The 20,745-nt window shown below is 39.0% G+C and overlaps 1 protein-coding gene across 1 annotated transcript in view; it reads left to right on the top strand.

Moving 5' to 3' along the window:
• LOC107583560 (EH domain-binding protein 1-like) overlaps positions 1 to 20,745 on the top strand; it is a 124,001-nt gene that overhangs the window by 89,251 nt on the left and 14,005 nt on the right. The window contains exons 15-17 of the mRNA XM_016269829.1: positions 421 to 559; positions 933 to 1,033; positions 3,297 to 3,420. Coding sequence (XP_016125315.1) covers positions 421 to 559; positions 933 to 1,033; positions 3,297 to 3,420 — 364 coding nt within the window. The remainder of the gene's footprint in view (positions 1 to 420; positions 560 to 932; positions 1,034 to 3,296; positions 3,421 to 20,745) is intronic.

The raw sequence follows: 20,745 nt of genomic DNA on the forward strand, positions 1-20,745 counted from the left end.
CCCAGCACATAATAACACATTTCAATATTGAGGTGATTGGAAGCCGCAGTGAGAAGCTGCTAACACGTGTTCGCTTCCAAGACAATAGTGCTTTTAATTTGCATAATCTGAATACATTTTCTGGCTCAGGTTTTGTTGAAAGTAGACTTAATTGCCTTATTTCCTTTGTGCTTGTGAGTTAATGTGGGACTCGGAGATGTACCAAATGCTGCAGAACCTTTCCTCGGCCGTTCTTCAGGCGCGCCGCTCCATCGTTAAACATTACTTGGCCATGTGTGTCTAATTTGTTCTTTTCTTTAATGTCGACCGGCATCAGAAGCTACTTTTATTCAAATGACTCTGCTCTACTTTTAAGTTAACTGCTCTTTTACTCTTCTGCACCCACCCCCCATCCCTCTCTCTTTTTTTATGTTTTTATAGAATAATGTTGATGAATTGCATGCAGAGCGTCTTCGCAGGGCAACGGAACGTCTGCGCAGTCCCGTTGTCTTTCACAAGGAGTCTGCAGTTAGGAAAACACAGCTCAAATCATTCAGCCAATACGTAGAGACCAGGCCAGGTGAGGTCCTTTACTTTCGTTGTCACTGACTGCATAAAGTTTATGGAGGATTTTACATTGTTGAACAGTTCAGTAATCATTAAATGAATGTATTTAATGCATAAGCCTGTTGCAGTCAGGTTTATTTTTCTAGTTAAATAGGCTTAATGTGAAGACTATCTTGAAGTGTCTCAAGAATGCTAACAGTTTAATAACAGCTGTATAAGGTGTTTCTATACACTTTGTGATTTCTTTAATGAAGATGTCCGATCTGTCTGAATGGTTCATCTGATAAAGAAAAATGTCTTCATATTCAGTTATAGTGAGTTTGTGATTGTGCCCAGGTGAGAATGAACTCTATCAACGTTTAATATCTCTCTTTCTCTCGTTTCAGAGGTTAAAAGGCAGAGATCAGTGCCTGAAGATCTAAAGCGGGCAGCCGAGGAGAGAGGAGCTTTGACAGAGACAGAAGGACGAAAGCCAAGTGAAGATGAAGTACTTAAATGCATATTTAAATTCTCAGTCAGAGCTGTTCTTTCGTACTGATGTTGTCTGTGACACCAGGTCATAGTTAGACGTCAAACCTGCACACAGTCCCTCACATCTGTCTGAGGGCCAGAGAGGTTTTTTAACACTGATGTCAATCTGTTCTTCCCTAAATCTGAAGAGAGCAGCCAAGTTAGACTGCTGTTCCCTGATAATTGTAAGATAAAAAAAAAAGGAAATGGACAGAGTAGTAGATATACCTCTTTCACTCCTCCTGTATATCCTTTTCTCCGAACCCTTTTCATTTGTTTTGAATGTTTACATTTTTAAATGGTTCAAATGTAATTTATTAATTTTAAATATTTTATTAATTTAAATTATTGAAAATATAATTAAAAATATAAAAATATTGTATATATTTTATATATTGTGTACATAAATATATTGTGTGTGTATGTTTTATATATATATATATATATATATATTTATATAATTATCTTTTCTTGTCCCATCTTCATTTATTCTCTCCATGTAGGCTGATCTAATGAAATTTTAATTATTGTGGCACCATATATAGGGCCAGAGCAATAGAGAAACATACCCTGGGAAGAGTGAGATAGATAGAGACACAGAAAGAGAGAGAGGGGAAGGTCAGTAGAGACCAGCTTTGCCCCTCTCTGTGTAGGGGTTAATGGGTGTTGAACTTGCCCATTACCCAGCTCAAGCTGAATTACCCAGCGAATGATGTTTGCATTAATATAATATATATGGAAATTTCAACACTTAATTATGGCAGAGAGGCGAGAGCAGAGGGGAGGGGGCTGATCATGTGTAAAATTGATTTGTGGGAGAAGTATTTGATAGAGCAGCAAGGAAGAGGAAGGTGGAGTTTGATGGACAGCAGGAGGACTCAGGCAGAAAAAGTGCTGTCTTGGATGGAAAAAAACTTTCTTCCCCATTTCCCTCGTTCCTATTATGAAATAAGGTGCATCAGCACTAAATATATAGATATATTTGCAGCAATCTTTAGGATGTGAATTTAAATTAGCACTCTTTTTCCCCTCCCCCTCTATCTCAGAAGAGTAGGAAGGATGGAAGGAGGAGAGGACAGAGGGGGGCGATAAACGAGTGGAATAAAGAGGGGGTGGGAGTGCTTGTCACTATCACACACTCAGAAATAAGCGTGCAGTTTAATTACTCTATTTCTCCCTAATCACCATCTCATCCCTCACTCCAGTATTTCCCACGAGCCAGAGGGTGCTGCTGCCACCAGGGCCACGTGTGAGAGAAAGGGAGCGTGTCTCCAAATGTGTACATGAGTGAATCTGAGCACAAGCATGTGCTGCGTAGATCTCTTAGATCCCTGCTGATAGGCCCTTAGGCACTGACCCACCTCTCCTGTATATTTCAATTTGGTCTCTCTGTGTGTCAGTCTCCAGACTGCTGTAATACTGGATTCTCTCTGAGGTCATTTAGCGTTTCGCGTTTATATTGGTGTGTAAGTACACCCTCCTGCCTGAGGCTTTACATATGAATTCAAACCTCAGCATTTAAAGCTACAGTTATTATATACAGAAACAGATATTATTACAGCAGGAACTAAGGCAATAAATAAATTAAAATAAATCTTCAAACCGTGTCAGAAAAATTATCATACAGTAGAATACTTTCATCATACATGTATAATATGTTAATGTAATAAATTCATGCACATAGTCATACCTCGGCATTTAAAGCTACAGTCCGTAACTGCAGAAACAGATATTATTATGCTAGGAATTAAGGCAATAAATAAGGAATTATTTATTTATTTAAATAAATAAATAAAGCTTTAAACATAGTCAGAAAACTTTATGGTACAGTAGCTCTGAGTAGTTCTTTGTAAATGTACTCCATTTTTAACACAATACTTTTATTTTATGTTAATATATCTAATCTTTTTATTTATTTATTTATCTTTCTTTCTTTTTAACTTTTTAAAATCTTTTTATTTTTATAAAAAAAATTGTTTTGATTTTAACCATCTTAGTAATTAGCCTAATTTAGGAATGTTTGTATGTCATTTTTATCACTTTTAAAAATTGACAGCGGTACGTCATTTCCCAAAAAAAAAGCAGAAAAAAAGAACATTTCATTAATTAAAGCAATGTTCACCAGTCATCATTATGACCACTGTTCCCCTGGTATTAAAAAGCTATATAAACCCAGGATGTGATGCTTCATTTCGAACCTCTCATCACTCCCCTTCCTCTCGTTTGTTCTTGCCCAGCAGAAACCGTTCAAAGACACCAGTCAGTACGTGGTGGGAGAACTGGCGGCGCTGGAGAGTGAGCAGAGGCAGATCGACACGCGGGCCTCGCGTGTGGAGAAGCGTCTGCGCTATCTCATGGACACAGGTACGCCGCCCAATTACACTGTAAACAGTTTTGGCAAATTGAGCGTTCACAAACTCTTATGGAGTTTGGGAAGTGTGAATCTTTGAAGCCGGGGTGTTGGGGCGGCAGCGGGGATATGAAAAGGGGCGGTGAGGATGCAGGGAGGCTCTCTGGGCTGCCGTGATAAGAGAGCCTTCATGGGAGCTGATAACTAGTGCTGATAGCGTCCGCCAGCCAGCCACTATTGAACAGTACCGTGCAGCCATGCGCAACAGAACCCCATATCTGGCCTTCAATGATATGCTGTAGAAGAGAGAGAGAAGGAGGGAGAGGGGGATACGGCAGAGGGGTAAAGGGTGAAGAGGGGAGGAAGAGAAACGGGGAGGGCTGCTCTTTGGGGGCTGGACCGAAAAGGAAATGTTGAAATAATGAAAGACACATATTAATAGATACATGCGCTTGCTCTCCTCCTCCGTCTCTCTCTCCCTCTGTCGCTCTCTCTTCTCCTCGCATATACACATATGAAAGGATGTGGGGCGATCTTTCGGGTGTGTATTGCAGGGAAAAAGGGCTGCGGAGCCTTTGTTAAAACATGGAGCTCCGTTCTGAGACTCCAGTGCCTCAATAACTAAAATTTAAGAAAAGCTTCCTTCCATCCAGATGCTGATACGAAACAATCATTTCTCATAAGGGCAGCATCGGGAAGCAAGGGTTGAAAAAAGGAGGGGAAAGTAGACGGTTGAATTTTTGTGCTTCTCCATCACATTGAGGATGATATCATGACTATCAGAGTTTTGTGTTTGCCCAACCTTCCATCCATCCCTCCCTCGCTCGCTCTCTTCACACTCACCTGGACCCCGTTGAAGTCAAAGCCGCTGTGTCTGTTTGAAGGGGGTTTTTTTCTCGTTCTGAATGATAAATGGCTTGAATGCCCTAGCAGGTGGAGAACCAAACCAGACATTTCGGTAAGATTTACACACTCACACACAGAAATAAGAGGCACAGTTACACACCAGACCCCATGTACAAGTCTCACCTTAATGTGCTTACCTGTCTGAGCTAGTGCACGCATTTTAGCACTGCAAACAGGTGCATTCACGCCGCTGTCAGGTTCACAGACAACATAGTCAGCCAGAAACAGCCTCTATAGCTAAATATACACAAAACAAATGTCATATGTTATGCTCAGAATACACATATTTAATATAATCATGCTAAGCTGTGTTGCACTGTATTAGTACAAGTATTATAAATAAGTATTGTATATTGTCATAAGTTTTTTAACTACATATTTCTATTCGTTTTGATAGCATGTAATTATTTTTTATGTCACTAGAAATTATTCAGATAAATATATATGGCATATGAATATATGTGATTTGTACAGTTAGGGTTGCGCCCAATATAACCACAAAACCAGTCATAAGGGTCTTTTTTTATGAAACTGAAATATCTGAAAGCTGAATAAATACGTTTTCCATTAATGTATGGTTTGTAAGGAAAGGACAATATTTGGCCGAGATACAACTATTTGAAAATCTGGAATCTGAGGGTGCAAAAAAAATCGAAATATTGAGAAAAGTACCTTTACAGTTGTCCAAATGAAGTCCCTAGCAATGCACATTTGTAATCAAAAATTAAGTTTTGATATATTTACGGTAGGAAATATACGGTTACAAAATAGCTTCATGGAACATGATCTGGTTTTGTGGTCTAGGGTCACATATTTAGAATATATATTCACAACATGCATACAATGATGACTGCAAACAAATAAGCAAAAGTTAAATAAATGTGTATGCATATCTGTATGTATGCACACATATAAAGTTATATTTATATACATATAAAAACTGTATTAAGAACTACTCGTGATCCCTGATACCCCCTCCCCCTCTCATTATACGCTCTGCCTTAGTCTGCTGTTTTTTTTGCGTTTGTTTCCCAGATGAATTCACAGTAATTGGGCTGGTTAATTTATTTACTGTGTGCAGTTCACAGCACATTAAAGAATGAAGATAATTGAACACGAATTGTCAAGTGTCTTCTGATATCAGGCGTATTACAGAAGGGAATGCATATAAAACTCTATTTCCATGCAACCATTGTTTATGGTAATTAAGTACACAGATGTATTCCTTGGTTGCCTTCCAAGCTTATGGCGACTGCCATTGTTGTCTTCTATTAATATGTAATCAGTAAATAGTTTAATTTTCTAATCTGCAGTTGGAGAATTCACTTTCTAACAGCTCTTAATTATGGCAGAGCCCTAATGATGCAGCCGCTGATGGGCTAGGAGGCCGTAAACGGAACGCAGAGTGCTCGGGGGAACACAGAGGCTTGCGGTGGCTCCTGCCTAATGAACTTGTTATTCCCACACCAGAGGGAGCAGTGTCCTTCACACACACTCACTCGCCAGCAGCTCAACTATTACCTCAGTTAGCCCACATCCCCTGGAATTACGTCTAAATATGTTATTGTCACTCGATTTTCTAAACATATCAATTTTGAACGTTTGGCAAAATCAAAAACGAGAGAGGAGAGCTATTCGCGCACTTGCCATTCTGTCCGAGCACAATACCGTCCCGAATCACATAGAAATTTTTTCAGCATGCAGCATTGAAATGTGTGTAAATGTTATCTGCACGGCTTTTGATAGTCAGCAAGCCACTGAATGCATCTCCCTGACATCTGCTCAGCATGCATTTATGCATACATATGATTTTCAAATTGCTTTATAACCTGCAACAATGAACGCAATTATGAAAATAATGCCATTTAAAGGCGCTCTAAAACCCACACACCTACAGAGTTCTCGATAAGAGATTTTTAAAAAAGCACAGAGGAAAAGAATGAGTTTTAGGTGAGATTAACATATGTTTAAAAATTGCACTTGAGTCTGATAAGATTGACACAGGTTTTATTGCATGCTAATCCGTTCTCTTTTTCTCCGCCGCGGTCACAGAAATTCATACAAGACGGATATCATCAGCTTAATGCAGTTTACAGACAAGCCATCACAGTAGTCTGTGCCAGAAAAACAGACGCACAGCGGTGTCAGAAGAGGCCCATTATGTTTGTTTTATTCACGGAGACATGGCCGTCCTCTTCCGGGCTTCTTAACGGATGTGCACCTTTTTATATTTCAGTCTCAAAACGTCAGTCCTATTTTTTTTTTGTCGCTTTTCCCCCCTCAGTTTTCCCACATTAATTCACCGTGCCCACATTCCAAGGCAGTGTTGGCCATGCAGAAATAATTGCTTGAGTGTCTGCGTTTATAGATCTCAGCTCCGCCAAGACTGAAATGGAATTGCTTGTGTGGCTAAGGCAACATGCTTGTAACCAGCCCCTTAGTTTGACTAAAGATTTAAGCTTGGCTACGTGAGTCGCATGGGGAAATGGTCTCCGAGCTCAGACAACAGCTAACAGCTAACACCGCTTTAAGTATATTATCAGGCAAGTTCTTTCAGAAACGTATTGCTAAAGAAGCTTAACATTAATTATTGTAACTTTGGGAAGATTACATCCACAGCATGCTTGTAAGCGGTGGCATAGTCCTCTTGACCTCCTATGCAAGAGCTTAAAGACACTAGAATGGCATTTCAGCTGCATTAATAGGATAACCAGTATAATCTTTCCGCAGTAAGAGAAGGAAAAGTGTTTAGAGCATAATACTCGCCCTGGTTCTGGGGACGAGACGGGTTTTGTGATGTCTCTCGCAATCGGCACGCACCGGGCTTTATCGGTGTAATCGCAAACTCTTTTTCTCTCCCTCTGCTGTTCTCTTTCTTCTGTTGTCTCTCTTTCAATTCTCTTTTTTTCCCTCTTCTCCCTCTGTCCTATTCTTTCTCCTCCATGGGATTTGCATGCTAGTTCAGTAGCTTGTCCACTCTAATTTTAAAGACCAAAGACCTTGTTTAGCCTTCCTGCTAAGTGTGCGCCGTGAGTAGCGGAAAAGTAAGCCTGGAAACAAACGCAGGAATTCGGCTCATAAGGATGGCTTTTATCGGCACGACCAAAGGCCAGCGCTGGATCAGGAGGTGACCGCCTATTCAGGTTTAGTGCTGGACTATGTGCTCGACTTCAAGAGCTGGTTAACATCAGAATGGTCCATTTTCAGCTGCTGGCTTTTGCGGCCTTTGTTCTTCCCACTGGTTTTAATTCTCACCGGACCGTTACGCACGCAGCGTAGATGGCCTTTGTGAAGTCATGTATTCTTGCTACCTAATATAAACAGGTTAGACCTTTAGCCTCAATTAATGCATGTTGTAAGACATTAGCACTAGTCTTGCATTTGTCCAGTTTATGGCAGTGGTCTCTGGAAGCAAGAAGGAAAACGCCTCACATCAGCCCTTTTTAATCTCTGAGGCTGTTTGAATGTTCGAGAGGCAAAAACAATTTAATTAGTTAAGTTGCATTGACTTCGCATTCAAACCCCCAACCAGCAAGCCCTCCCTTCGAAAGCGTACCCCCCTTTGACTGCCATTCCAGTAAGAACCAGCCAAAAGCAGCTAGTGCCGTGCCACTGCGGCTCCATACGCGCGGAAAAACAGAGAGCCGCTCTCCACAATGCCAGCCAAGACCTCAATGATCTGCTGGCCTTTTTTTTTTTGTAGTTTTTTGTTGTGTTTTTGTGGCACTGGTGTGCGTGACTGTCTTTTTTCTTTTTTATGGGATTTTTGTCTTTAGTGTAGAGGACAGTAGAGAGGAGATGGGATTGGATTTGTTTGAAACAGGCAGGATTTGAACTTGGATTTAAAATATTTCTTTAAATTGCACTTTTGAATGTCATTCAATATGTGTGGTTGTTAAATTTGTTTTTAATTTACCTCAATTAGATTTTTCCTAGAAGTTCTCAACTAGAAAAAGGCTTAGCAAAAGAGTTTGGTGCACTGGACTCTTGTTTGCATGATTGATCATTATTTGGTTTACAAATTGTCTCCTGACAACATAATTGAATTTCAGTCATGCACTTAATTAATAGACCTTTTCATATGGAAACTGATTAAGACACACTTTACAATTAAGTGTAATGATGCGGGGTTGGCCTGTAATTAGGGGCATTCACGTGCTAACAGCCCTGCTATGCTAGCTCAGTTGTTGTTCATTTCCCTTTGTATGGACCCTCTCTAGGCTACACATTCCTCTAACGTACAACCTGAACCTTATCAGCACACGGCTGCTCTCCCCAGCCCACCTTTAGCATGCTAAAACATGCTAACGACACCCAAAACAGCTCATTTGAGCTAATGGAAATGACCATTTAAATGCTATTGTTCTGCTGTTAGCCGCTTAGTAGAGATGGAAAGATAGCGAGGGAAGCGACTTTTATAGTTACTGTAGGGAGGAGACTCATTATCAATTTGTCCTTAAGCAAACCTGAGGAGAGAAAGAGTGGGGGAAAAATAGGAGGGTTAGATGGGGGAGAAGAGAAAACGCCAGAATCCACAATGCAGATGTGTGGAGGGCGGCTAATGGTGTTAGCACATCCATTACTCTCCTCAGCTTAATTCATTAAGCAAATTGGGCGGGTACCGTATTGGCCTTGTTGAAATACGTGCAATATGACACTGCTCAAATTTGTTCTAACACATGGCCCGGGGAGACGAGTCGACCGCTCTAATGGGGGAGGAGGGGCAAATTATTCAAAGGCACACTGCAGGAGGGAAATGACTACAACGCAGAGGGAGTAGCACCTCCACACTCATCTAGCCCATTTTGCTTCAATCCTAGCCTTGCCAAATTCCGTCTTTTCTTTCCTTGTACCTTTTGGCCTAAAAGGAATAATTCACCCAAAAATGACAATTGGTTTACTCACCCTCATGTTGTTCTAAAACTGTATGACTTACTTTATTCTGTGGAACATGTCTGTGTTTTTCCACATACAATGAAAGTGTCATTGTAGAGTTGAGACATTCTTCAAAATATCTTCTACATTTACATGGTACACTGTAATATTATGCTATCACAAGCCAGTTTGTCTGTTAAATAATGCTTACAACAACTTTTAAATGCTTTTGACAGTCATCTTTAATGCTGAAAATCTCAGGGACCAGCAGATGTTTTTCACCCTCTGCAATCGTTTGCTCAGACGTTTACTTGGAAAGCAGATTAAGCAAATAAAAGCAAATCATATATTAGTAAGAAAAACATTCTGCAGGTGTTGACAGGTCCTTGCTGCTTGTGCTAATTTGTCATCTCTACAGGTAGCCATTTCAGCATCTCTCAGGGTTCGGCGTGAATCTAAATGGACTGTTGCTCAAGCTCTGATAACCCCCCAGAATTTCACACCTCAAGTATGTAAACAGAGAGCTAGAGCTTAGAGGGTTCTAAGTCGATGAGATAACAGAGATACTCCTAAATGGAAACAACCTGTCTTTAACACACAGTAATGTCTTACCAAAATGATTGCGTTTCAAATACTGTAGGTGGGGCCAGGACTGCCATCTTTTGTTAATGCTAGTTTAAATATCTACTATAGCTCATATGTAATGGTAGTTTGTTATTGTAACTTCAAACGATTGACACCTGCTGGCCCACAAGATTTTCAGCCTTTCAGATGACTGTCAAAAGCATCTACTGTATAAAGTCCTCCTTAGAATTATTACGTTCGTGCTACATAATATTACGATACATCATTTAAATAAACACCAATTACATTTAAATGCTGAAAGGGATAATTCACCCCTAAAATGTGGAACACACACAGATATTTATAAGAACTGTTTTTGTGCATACAATGTCAATAAATGTCAAGATCCAAAAAACACCAGATTAACTTTCATTGTATGAACAACAACATTTCTTCAATATATCATTATTTGTGTTTCACAGAAGAAAGTTGTGCAGGTTTGGGATCACATGAAGATTTAATGGTGACAGAATTTTCATTTTTGGGTAACCTATCCTTTTAATTCATGTCATCTAAATGTCTTTTTATTTGTCGTCTTTGTGAGAAAATTCAGAAGAAATTGTGCATTTGTGTCTATTTTAGTAGTTAAATCAGGTGCAGTTGACACCGTTAATTTTGGTTTGAGAGCAAGAGATGGGGGCAGGAATCCAAGCAGCCCTTTTCCATTTGGCTGTGTGGAGATTTTGAGAATCTTCATGCAATCAAAGATACATATGTATGTGCTCACTGCTCCCTCCTGGAAGGCAACTTTTTACATGTACATGTCTACTGGGGTCCCCCCACCCTTGCAAACAGGCCTCCCCTCTGTCAGCTAATCAGTACCTCAGCTAGATGCATTGTGACACTATGCAAATCTATTTACATTGGAATAGGGGAATCAGGGGATCCTAAACTCAGGCATCGAAGTTGAAGAAAGAGAATACCCAAGGCCAACAAATAAATGAAAGTTTGCTCAAATCCGTGAGATAATGGGGTCTGTGTTCAGACTTACCACAGTGGAGAGATAAACACAGGGATTACTTGGGGGTTTTGCATCAGTTGCTTTCTGCTGGGTGGCCTTACTTGTCAAAAAGGGGGAAAAAGGGGAGAGAGAGAGAAAGAAAGAAAGAGAATAGGAAAAAAAAACGTTTAACGCAAGGACATTCACATGGCACATTGAGAAAAGAAGTACCGCTAATTCCATCAAAGCCAGAGAAATCAGCCATTAATTTATGCTGCTCTCTCCTTCCCCCAAAGCTATTGTTGCTTTGGTTGTTGATCATTTCGGTAAAATCTGGTCCTGGGCTCTTTTTGGAGGCCAGCTAGTGTCAACCAGACAACCCCTGACAACGTGGCCAAAAAAATCCCTCCGGTGTCTCGTGGTGTTGCTGTCGTCCTGTTGGTAGGAACAGAAGATGCAGGGTGTGAGCATGAATATGTTGGGCAAGAAGTATTCAAGTATATGAACCAATCAGAAGCAAGCAATTAAAGTAGGTGAAAACTTAGCAATTATGCATATTTTATCCAAAGTAGCGTCTAATTACGTCTAATTAATCCTATTCTAGCACCATGATTTTCTTTAATGTACAGTCAGAAACTCTCTTTTAATTCTAAAAATATTAGTATTTTATACTAACAATATTACAAGTAATTTTTTATGGAGACCAGTGTTTGTAGTCAGACCTCCTCGAGTAAACTGTTGTAACCACAATGTAAAGGCATTAAATTACAGACAATTCTATACAATTGAAAGCTGGACTATTTGATACCAAACATTTCCTTCTCAGAACTGAGTGTTATGGGTGCGCAGGAGTGGACGATTCCTGTTAATATATATTTGAAAAGATGGAGAGATTCGGCATTTGAATCAAGGGCTTTGCGGAGGAGCAGATTATGACTTCCATGGTGACTCCTTCCAGCTTTGGGGAAATTAGCTGTTGACATTCTTCAGGGTCATCATCCAAGATAGCAGGCCAACCAGCAGGATTTACCCGATAAACCCATCCAACTAGACCTTTATCCATTTCACTATGACTGGGGAAGGCAGGGGTGAGATGGAGACGCTTTCCATCAAAACATGAGGCATCTAGTCCTCCAGTGTGGATGCTGTCATCACGACCAAACCCTTGGGCTAAAATGTGTAGGATAATTCAGTAATAAACAGTCTTTTTAAATTTCATGCATAGCTAAAGTCTAATATTTTCTGCATAACTGTTGCAGGTTTATACTGATGTATGATTTTCAGAGAACACTGTTGGTCTGTAGGGTTTTTTCCAGACTGTATGAGTAAATTGAACTTAATAGAATGGATTCAATGAGTATATGATTAAGAATCTTCATTTCTACCTTCTCTGCCATTTCACCAAGAACATCATCTTTGCACACGAAGCCTACGTCGGACTACAGAGTCCTCTCCACCTTGGTCAAAATAATTTTTTCCCATAATTCCCTTGTGTAACCTGGGGCTAGCGTTGCTCCCCGCTGTGAGGTAGACCCGGAGGAAAGACAAAAGCACAATGAAACAGGGAGCTTACCACCAACCGCTCTCACTGGAGCTCTGGAGTAGGGCCCACTATACACCGCTGCCTCTCCAGTTCTGTCCCAATGCTAATGAGCCGGCTCTGATCTTTCCTCTGCTTCCCGTGTTTTCAACATCTTCAAGGACCACATGGTGCTAGCAAAATAAAGACAACCAAATGAGAATTTTTAACGCTTTTTGTGTCAGCGACTCAGCGCCTTTCAGCCGGCTCACTCATTTAATATTCCCCCCGAGAAAGAAAGGACAGAGGAAAGAAGAAAAGAAAAAAGGTAAAATGTGCAACAAGGAGTTGGAGGTGCTGGAGGGAAAGGGGGAGGTGTCACTAGCATTCCTCTTCCGAATTATCGCCAAGAATCGAACGATATCTAAATCTCAAAACAGAAATGTTGTTGACTTCCATCTTCTCGTTTCGCACGTTTCTGTTAAAACACAACACCCAAAATGAAACGTTTTTGACAAATGTCGGCAACGATTTCCTCCAGCTTCATGATATCACTGACAGCTCCCGAACAAGAGGGGACAGATAAAGGGTGAAAGAGGGCCCGGGTCTGATGGAGTCTCCTGCCGGCTGTTCACACACTCCTTTTTAATAGCTGCGTTCTCTATACAGAGGCACAAGGCAGTACCTCGCATTAGCGCTGGGGACCACTAGTTAATAGGATGATGTCTTTTAGCTTTTGTTATGAGATTATTAACCGGGATAGGTTTCTGCTCTCATCCGAGCTACTGCTCTGAGGGCCTGTTGAGCACAAGTGGTAAAATACGGCGTCCACACATTGTGCCGTGCTTGTATGGTAAAAGGCTTTTAATAAAACACCTTTTCGGAGGGCTTCACCAGGTGATCTTTTTTTTACCGCTCTCGTCTGCCACTCACCCAGCTTTAATTACCTGAAGTACTCTGCTTTTTCCAAAGGCCCTTGATTCTGCCCCTGTGTTCAGTGCTCCCAAAAGCAGGCTTAAAGTGGGTGATAGAATGAAATGATAGTATTTGTCAAAATAAGAAAGAAAGGAGGAAAGGACCTCTGGCTTGCAGTGTTTCACCCTGAATGTCATATTATAAAATCTGTTTTTATGGTTCAGTGGTCCATGCTTGCATTTTAGGGTTAACTTGGTTGGTGAATCTTTAAAATTCTATTTTATTATATCTATTCTATTATTAATTATATTCTGTAACTTAATTTGCAATAACTTATATGCAATATATATATATTTGTTTTATATTTATATATTATTAATAATAATAATAATATTATTATTAAATAGATTTTTAATTGTCTAGTTACCCTTACATTCTTTTACATTTTAATTACTGGCACTTTCAGTGTCTACCCCTTCGTATTTATATTTATATTGCCGTCCTTATTCTAAATTCAGAGGTTTATTTGTTGCATATATTCCAACAAATGACTGTGCATTTACTTGATATGTCCTGACCTTATTTATAACAAATGGGCATTTGATTGGACTACAATATTTAAAAAAAAATCTTTTATCAAATCTTTTATTGTTTCTGTAGCTTAAAGAGTAGAGCATGGTGTTAGCAATTGCAAAATCTTGGGTTTCATTCCCAGGAACTTCAGATATATACCTTGAAAGCAGTGTAAGATGCTTTGGATAAAAGCATCTGTCAAATGTATAAACGTGAAGACAAAAACTCGAACTGTTTTATCCATTGAGCATCTTTTCATCTGTTTTCCACCCTTCTGTCATTTTGCATCATTATTTGTCACAAGTGCCATTGTGAAGAGGGCTGTAATTGTTGTTTTGTAATGTAAACTGGCTGTCTTGGCTGTTACGCTCATCGTGAGGCTGCGATAGTGGACAGGCTACCCAGGGATTAAGGAGCAAGAAACGGCCCAAACTAGCTGATAGTCTGTCAGCCTGTGATAATGTTTATTGATTAAAAAGAAGGGGGGAATACCAACACAGTTTAATAGAGTAGGGGGCTGCGGACAGAGATGGACATATTTGTGATTCGCGGTGCTTAACTCAGACAGCCAGGCTAAAATTCACATAGTCTCTGCTGTTACTATCCATGTCAAAAAATGCTTTAAAGTAATAGAACCATAATTGTGATAGAGTTGCTTAAATATTGCATAAAAGGAGAAAACTGCAATCCAATTTGTGTATATGGAGAAAAAATATATATTCTCTGCCATTTGTTTGCTTTGCCCCTGCCAAACTCGGCATAAAGTGAGAGGTGTCTGCTATTAGCTGGGGGACTGCAGTGTTTGCCGAGGAGTTGCTTGTGTTAACAGCGCTGAGGGGCGGGTGAGAGACGAGTATTAAGGTACAGCCTATCTTCTGTCAGCCCCTCACCGAACGTTCAAACAATTACATGAAAGGATGTATGATAACGGTGTATGTATAGCCAAGACTTTTCTGTCATTAAGGGCGACTTAAGCGATCCTGTTTTCCTCCTGCGGTTCTTCTATCCTCGATGTAATGCCGCTCTGCTTATGAATCCTTCCTCATAAGCCACAAAGCAAGCAACTGAAGGTCAATAATACCAGTGGCAATTGAAAACCTAGTGACGGGGACAGGAATTAAATTGTAATGCGCTTTGGCTGCTCATGTTCCATTAGTGTAAATATGTTGGTTTGTCATCAAATGATCATAAGTGATAGTTTCCTTAAAAGATTTAACATGATTTCTTTTATTCGGTTTTAGATATTTTAAAGTGATTTAATTTTATTTTAATGTCAAATTAATAATTTACCTTTTAAGCTTTTACAGATTTTCTATATGCCTCTTTTTGCTTTTTCAGTGTATTGGTCACCTAAAGAGGCGATCCCCGGATAAATAGCAAACAGGGGAAAAGGTTAGCGGTTAACTAGGTTGGCTTAAACAAGAGAAAATGTGTTCGGTCCATTTTGAAACTAGTGATAGGCGTCTTAAAGCACAATGGCTGGGGCTTTATCCTTAGATTAGGTATTGTGGTTCAAGGCAAGCTAAACTACCTTCCATCAGAGCAGCGCAAGGCGAGCCCACACTAACAAGACTTCTCCACATTGCAGACCCACTCAAAGTAATTAAATCAATCCTTTTGTACTCACCGCTCTCTCCTTCAGTGACGAGTGAAGATCTGATTATTGCCTTCATGCATATTCAGAAAGACTCCCTGACTGGGCCTTAATGAGCTTCCTCTCAGTCGCACAAAACCTTGTTCATCTTGTTCTTTTTCCTTTTTTTTTTATTTGTCTCTCCCTCTCTTTTACATGCATTTTAACTCCTGACAACAAAAAAAGAAGGATACGGCAGTCAGACACACAGAATGAATGAGTGAGGAGAGTCAGCCCACTTAAAATAAATCGTAAATGTTCAAAAAGTGACTGAGTGGCAGAGGAGTGGAGATCTTCCCCTTCAAACTCCGATAGACAAATTGGATTACTGGGTATTGGATTAAACAGAAAACGGGTGGATAAGAAATGAGAAGAGCTTGCTGTGATCACAGGGTTTAATATATTTCTTTTCTTTTTCTTTTCTTTATGGCCTCTTCTCTCCACACCCAGCCTGTTTTTTTCCCTTCAGTAAAGACACCCAGCTCTTAGCAGGATTCAGGATTAATTTGTAATTGTTCTGGTTTCTTAATGCTTTAGAAAGATTTTTATCTAAATCAAATGAAGGGGAATTTTGTAATTAAACAAAATGCCAAGCAAAACAATCCCCCTGTTGCGGAGGTTTACTTCAGAGTTATTTGGTTTTTATCATTCTGTAAATATCTAAATAAGGTTCTAATTTAAAAAAAATAATAATAATAGAACCTTCAATTCACATAATTAATTTTCTATTCACAGCATTTGGCCTAATTACATGCCTTGAAAATGAAAAACAATCTTATTTAGGCATTCTGGCAACTTTTGGAAAGATCTTGTACACTAATGTTTTCCAAATATCAAGGTGTGGTTTTTATAAGTTGCTAAAGCAGCTCAAATATTTAATTGATATTTTGGAATGACGGCAGTCACGTCTGGAGCTGTTTGGGGTGTATTTGTAATTTAACAGGTGTATATATATATATATATATATCTAACTGATGTAACCTAAAAATATTCATGAAACTTCACATTTGGGTGACTTATGGTTTGTTTTGTCTGTGTGTCTGTGTGTGTGTGTGTGTGTGTGTGTGTGTGTGTGCGTGTGTGTGTGTGTGTGTGCTTTAGCCGTAAATAATCAGTAAATGTTAGCAGGAAAGAGGGGCAGATTGTGAAATGTGTGAGGATTTCATTAATGCTATCTGTTTTGAATGCAACAGTGGCTGAGATGACTATCTTAATCTGATTTGGCTATTGAGGCCAGATCACCCCGCCATGGACACAGGCCCTCGGGCCTACCAGACGAGCCTGGACCCTCGTGCTTGTGTGACGGCCTCTCTTGAGTTTTGTACTACCTTTCTTCATTCCAAAGTGAATGCTATTGGGAAAGATCAGCCAGGCTAGAGAAAAAGGTTCTATTAATTTTTTGTTAGATTTTATTCAGTTCTGGAAAGAAAATAAATTGTTTAATTCATGTGGGGGAAAAAAGTTAATGAAATATTGGAGATAAATGATTACAATTGTTTATATAATTTAAAAAGTGTTATTTATTTGCAAATTTGAATTATTAGTAGTATTTTACAAATGCCAATTTATGTGTAATATAAAAGTTTTCTATTTATATTGTATTATGTAGAACTGCACAAAACCATTTTAATATAATACTGTATTTATATCATTTAAAAAGTGTTGCTTATTTGCAAATTTTACTTATTTGTATGTTACAAATGCCAATTTATGTGTAATATAACAGTTTTCTAGTTATATTATGTAGAACTGCACAAAACCATTTTAATATAATATTGTATTACTTTGGTACCGATATATATATATATATATATATATATATATATATATATATATATATACACACACACACACAAACAAAAGTGTTTAACCACCCAAGAGATGCAGCCAGACATCAAATTTCCATATTTTTGGGTTAAACATTTACTACATTGAGTATATCTGTGACATTATAATAGTGTGGAAATACTTTCATTTATTTTAAATTGTCAAATGTATTGTCTGTGTAAACTGTATATGTTGTGGCATTTTTAACTGTGATCTTGAGGGTAATTATAATAAACTAAAACTGAAACTAAAATTAAAACCATTATAAAAACATTGTTGGTACTAAATAAAAAACTGTTAACTGAAATAAAATTGAATATAAAAACAGGATTTCAGCTAGTTGCCAAGGCAATATTTCTCATTTTAATTTAGTTTACCTTGATGTACAAAAATATCTAAAACTAAAACTGAAATAATATTAATAAAAATGTTTTATACGTTTTTTTTTTGAACTACTAAGAATGACAAAAACACACAACAAAGTAACTAAAACTGAATTAAAATAAAGATGGAAAACAAAAATTAAAACATTCAAAATATTAATAAACACCATAATAGTATCTCACTAAAATAACGCTGGTGATTTACATGATCTTAAATCAGATAAATCTAAATTAAAAAGAAAAAAAACTAAGTTTGTTTGTTTATTTTCACTTGGTTCTTTTTGCAATTTCAGGGCATCAGTTATTTGGGTCGTCCCCATCAAAGGTCATAGTTTAAGTGTTGGCACTGTAGAATGCGTATGGAAGAGTGTGTTTGTATGCGTGTTATTTGTTTTAGTGGTAAAGCGAGGGCTTCTTTCATGCTGTCAGGGCTCTGTCAGTGCTGAAGCTCAGGCATTGGGATGCGGGATGCGGCTGCTAATCCGTCATTCGCTTACAATGTCACACAAGCTTAATATTACCATTTATTATTTGCTTGTTTCATTTGACTGTGCGTCGCTACAATGACCTGTCACTGCACACTTTATCCCTTCCGAGCTGCACTATTTAAAAGTTGACTACAATAATCCAGGCTTGATTCCTAAATCCCGGACCCCCTCTTTTTTTCCCCTCTCTTCTACTCTGTGTTGTCGTCAAATACGAGATTTCACACACCTGGCACTGGCAGACATGTGAGCGGCTCCCCTGGTGGAGGGCCGGGGAGTTTTGGTGGGGGTGAGTGACAGGGCCGTCGTCCCACTGGGGGCTGCCGCTGGCTTTGTTGTGGCTAGCGGATTTGTCTCTCTCACATGACCAGCGTCACAGTCACATGGTGCCAAGCAACAGCATGATGGAAAAAAGATCAGAGGCGCAAGTTCCCACATCAGACTCTTATGGAAGATCCGCCCTTTGTCACCCCCACCTTGTCCTCGTAATGGCTCTGTGCACACAGACAGGCGCACACACTGTCATACTGCTTGTTTTTGAAACCAATCCAGTCCTGGCTTCTGATTGGTCAGTACGGCATTCTAGTAAATCCACAATATAGTAGCACCTATGACATTCGTCATTTCATTTCACTGTACCCATTTTTTTATTAATGTAACTATATCTTCCAGTCAAAAGATGCTCTTTAATAATATTTTGCTAAAAGGGGCAACAAGCAATAAAACACTTGCTATAATCAGATATAGTCATGACTAAAGAAATTGCAAGTACTCTGCTGCACTATATTCACAATATACTATGGTTTCTCATACCTTTTTGGTTTAATAACCTCATTTGACAGTATAATATGACTGTAAATATTAAATATAATTGTCTTTGTGTTTGACTGTTATCTGAAGAAAGTTAAATGCATATCAAGGGCATCCAAGATCACTCAAATGCACATTTTTATATAATGGTGTGACACTGTAATTCTCGTCTTAAGATCTACAAAAGATGATCTTAAAGTCTTCACATTTGTAAAAAGCGCGAGCATGTTTGTGTACAGATGCTAATTCTGTTGTTGATGCTGTCAGGAACAGACAGGTATCACAGGAGCATAGAGTAGGTGATGTGATTACATAAGCTTAAAGGATCTTTCATCGTTTCTCCTCTTTCATCCCTCTTCAAAGACATAATTAGTGTCACAAAAATGCTCAGAATACTGACATCGGAGTCATTCTTCCTGAACCCACTTAACTGGTTTACCCCACGGCCCAAGGTACCAACCTCTATAGTGTCTGCTTTCCTTTGATACCTTCTGAGGTCAAATAAAATTTTGAATTGGGATGGCATCGTTTGGTCAGACAAAACCAGCAAAATGTTAATTCTTGTCTTTCGTGATATTATTAACTTTCTGCCATGAAACTACTAATACTAAAACAAGTGTTTGGGGTGGTTAAGAATTTTTTATGTTTTTGAAAGATGTTTCTTATGCTCACCACGGCTGATTTTCTTTGATCAAAATTACAGTACAAAAACTAATATTGTAATATAGTATTACAATTTAAAATAACTTGTTTGTAATTGAACATGTTTTAAAATGTATTCATTATTTGCTCTAATAAAGCTGAATTATCAGCATTTATTTGAATTAGATTTTTTTGTAACTTAAAGGGGTGGTTGACTGTTTTTTTTTTATAGGCTTGATTGTGTTTATGGGGTGCAGTCTAACATGTGTTAATGCTTCGTTTGTTAAAAAACACATTATTTTTTCACATAATTTACCTTTATTCCACTCCGCTCTGTCCCTTCTACTCTGAACGCGCTGATCATTTCCTGCTTTTATGAAGCCCCTCCCTCAGAAATACACGATGGGCTCTGATTGATTAGCTGGCCCAGTGTGTTGTGATTGGCTAAACCGCCTCTAGCGTGCGTCTAAATGTCCCGCCCCTCAACATAGCTGCATGTGCTCCGGTTGTAGTGTAAACAATGACGTCGTCTATATTGCTTATCAATTTGAGCCCGATTGAGACACAGAGGATATTGTTGAAGAGGATCACGCAGAACCTGTGCAAGCACGGCTTTTAATGGTAGGCCTAAGATTTTTGTTTGTTGTCTCATACTTTTAGATACGCTGTTATTTGTAAATGATACTGCTTCTGTTAGCTTTTAATATACGGTTTTATTCTGATTAAAGCTTTAGTACAGTTTGGCAACTGCACGCACGTACATGTATAACGCTTCTCATAGCTATAGCATGTGAAAATAAGTGTATTCACTGAGCTGATAATCTGAATGAGAGAGAGAGAGATGCAGAGCATGTGCACAGCAGGGCGAGGCCAGGAACAGGATGAGAACGCTGCTTTAGAGAACAGTTTGACTTGTGAATCCATTAGAATCGTTAGAAGACAGAATCGCAATTCATATATGAATAGATTTTTACGTGCACCCCTAGTTTTCTCTTCCTCTTCTCTAAAGCAGCGCAGCATGGCCTCGCCCCCTTTGCTGCGTTTTCCCAGAGGCGGGTTTATGTAAAATTCTGGGTTCTTGACGTAACGGACCCGGGAAGTAACTCGTTGTAGTCCCTTACCAGTCGTTTTTGTAGACATTAAACTGCCAGAATTTTAAAAGACGATATCTCCGTTTGCATTGAACTTTGAGCTTCGTAACTTTGCA

Source organism: Sinocyclocheilus grahami, unplaced genomic scaffold (genome assembly GCF_001515645.1).
Source record: "Sinocyclocheilus grahami isolate Dianchi unplaced genomic scaffold, SAMN03320097.WGS_v1.1 scaffold54.1, whole genome shotgun sequence".
NCBI classification, from domain to species: Eukaryota; Metazoa; Chordata; class Actinopteri; order Cypriniformes; family Cyprinidae; genus Sinocyclocheilus; species Sinocyclocheilus grahami.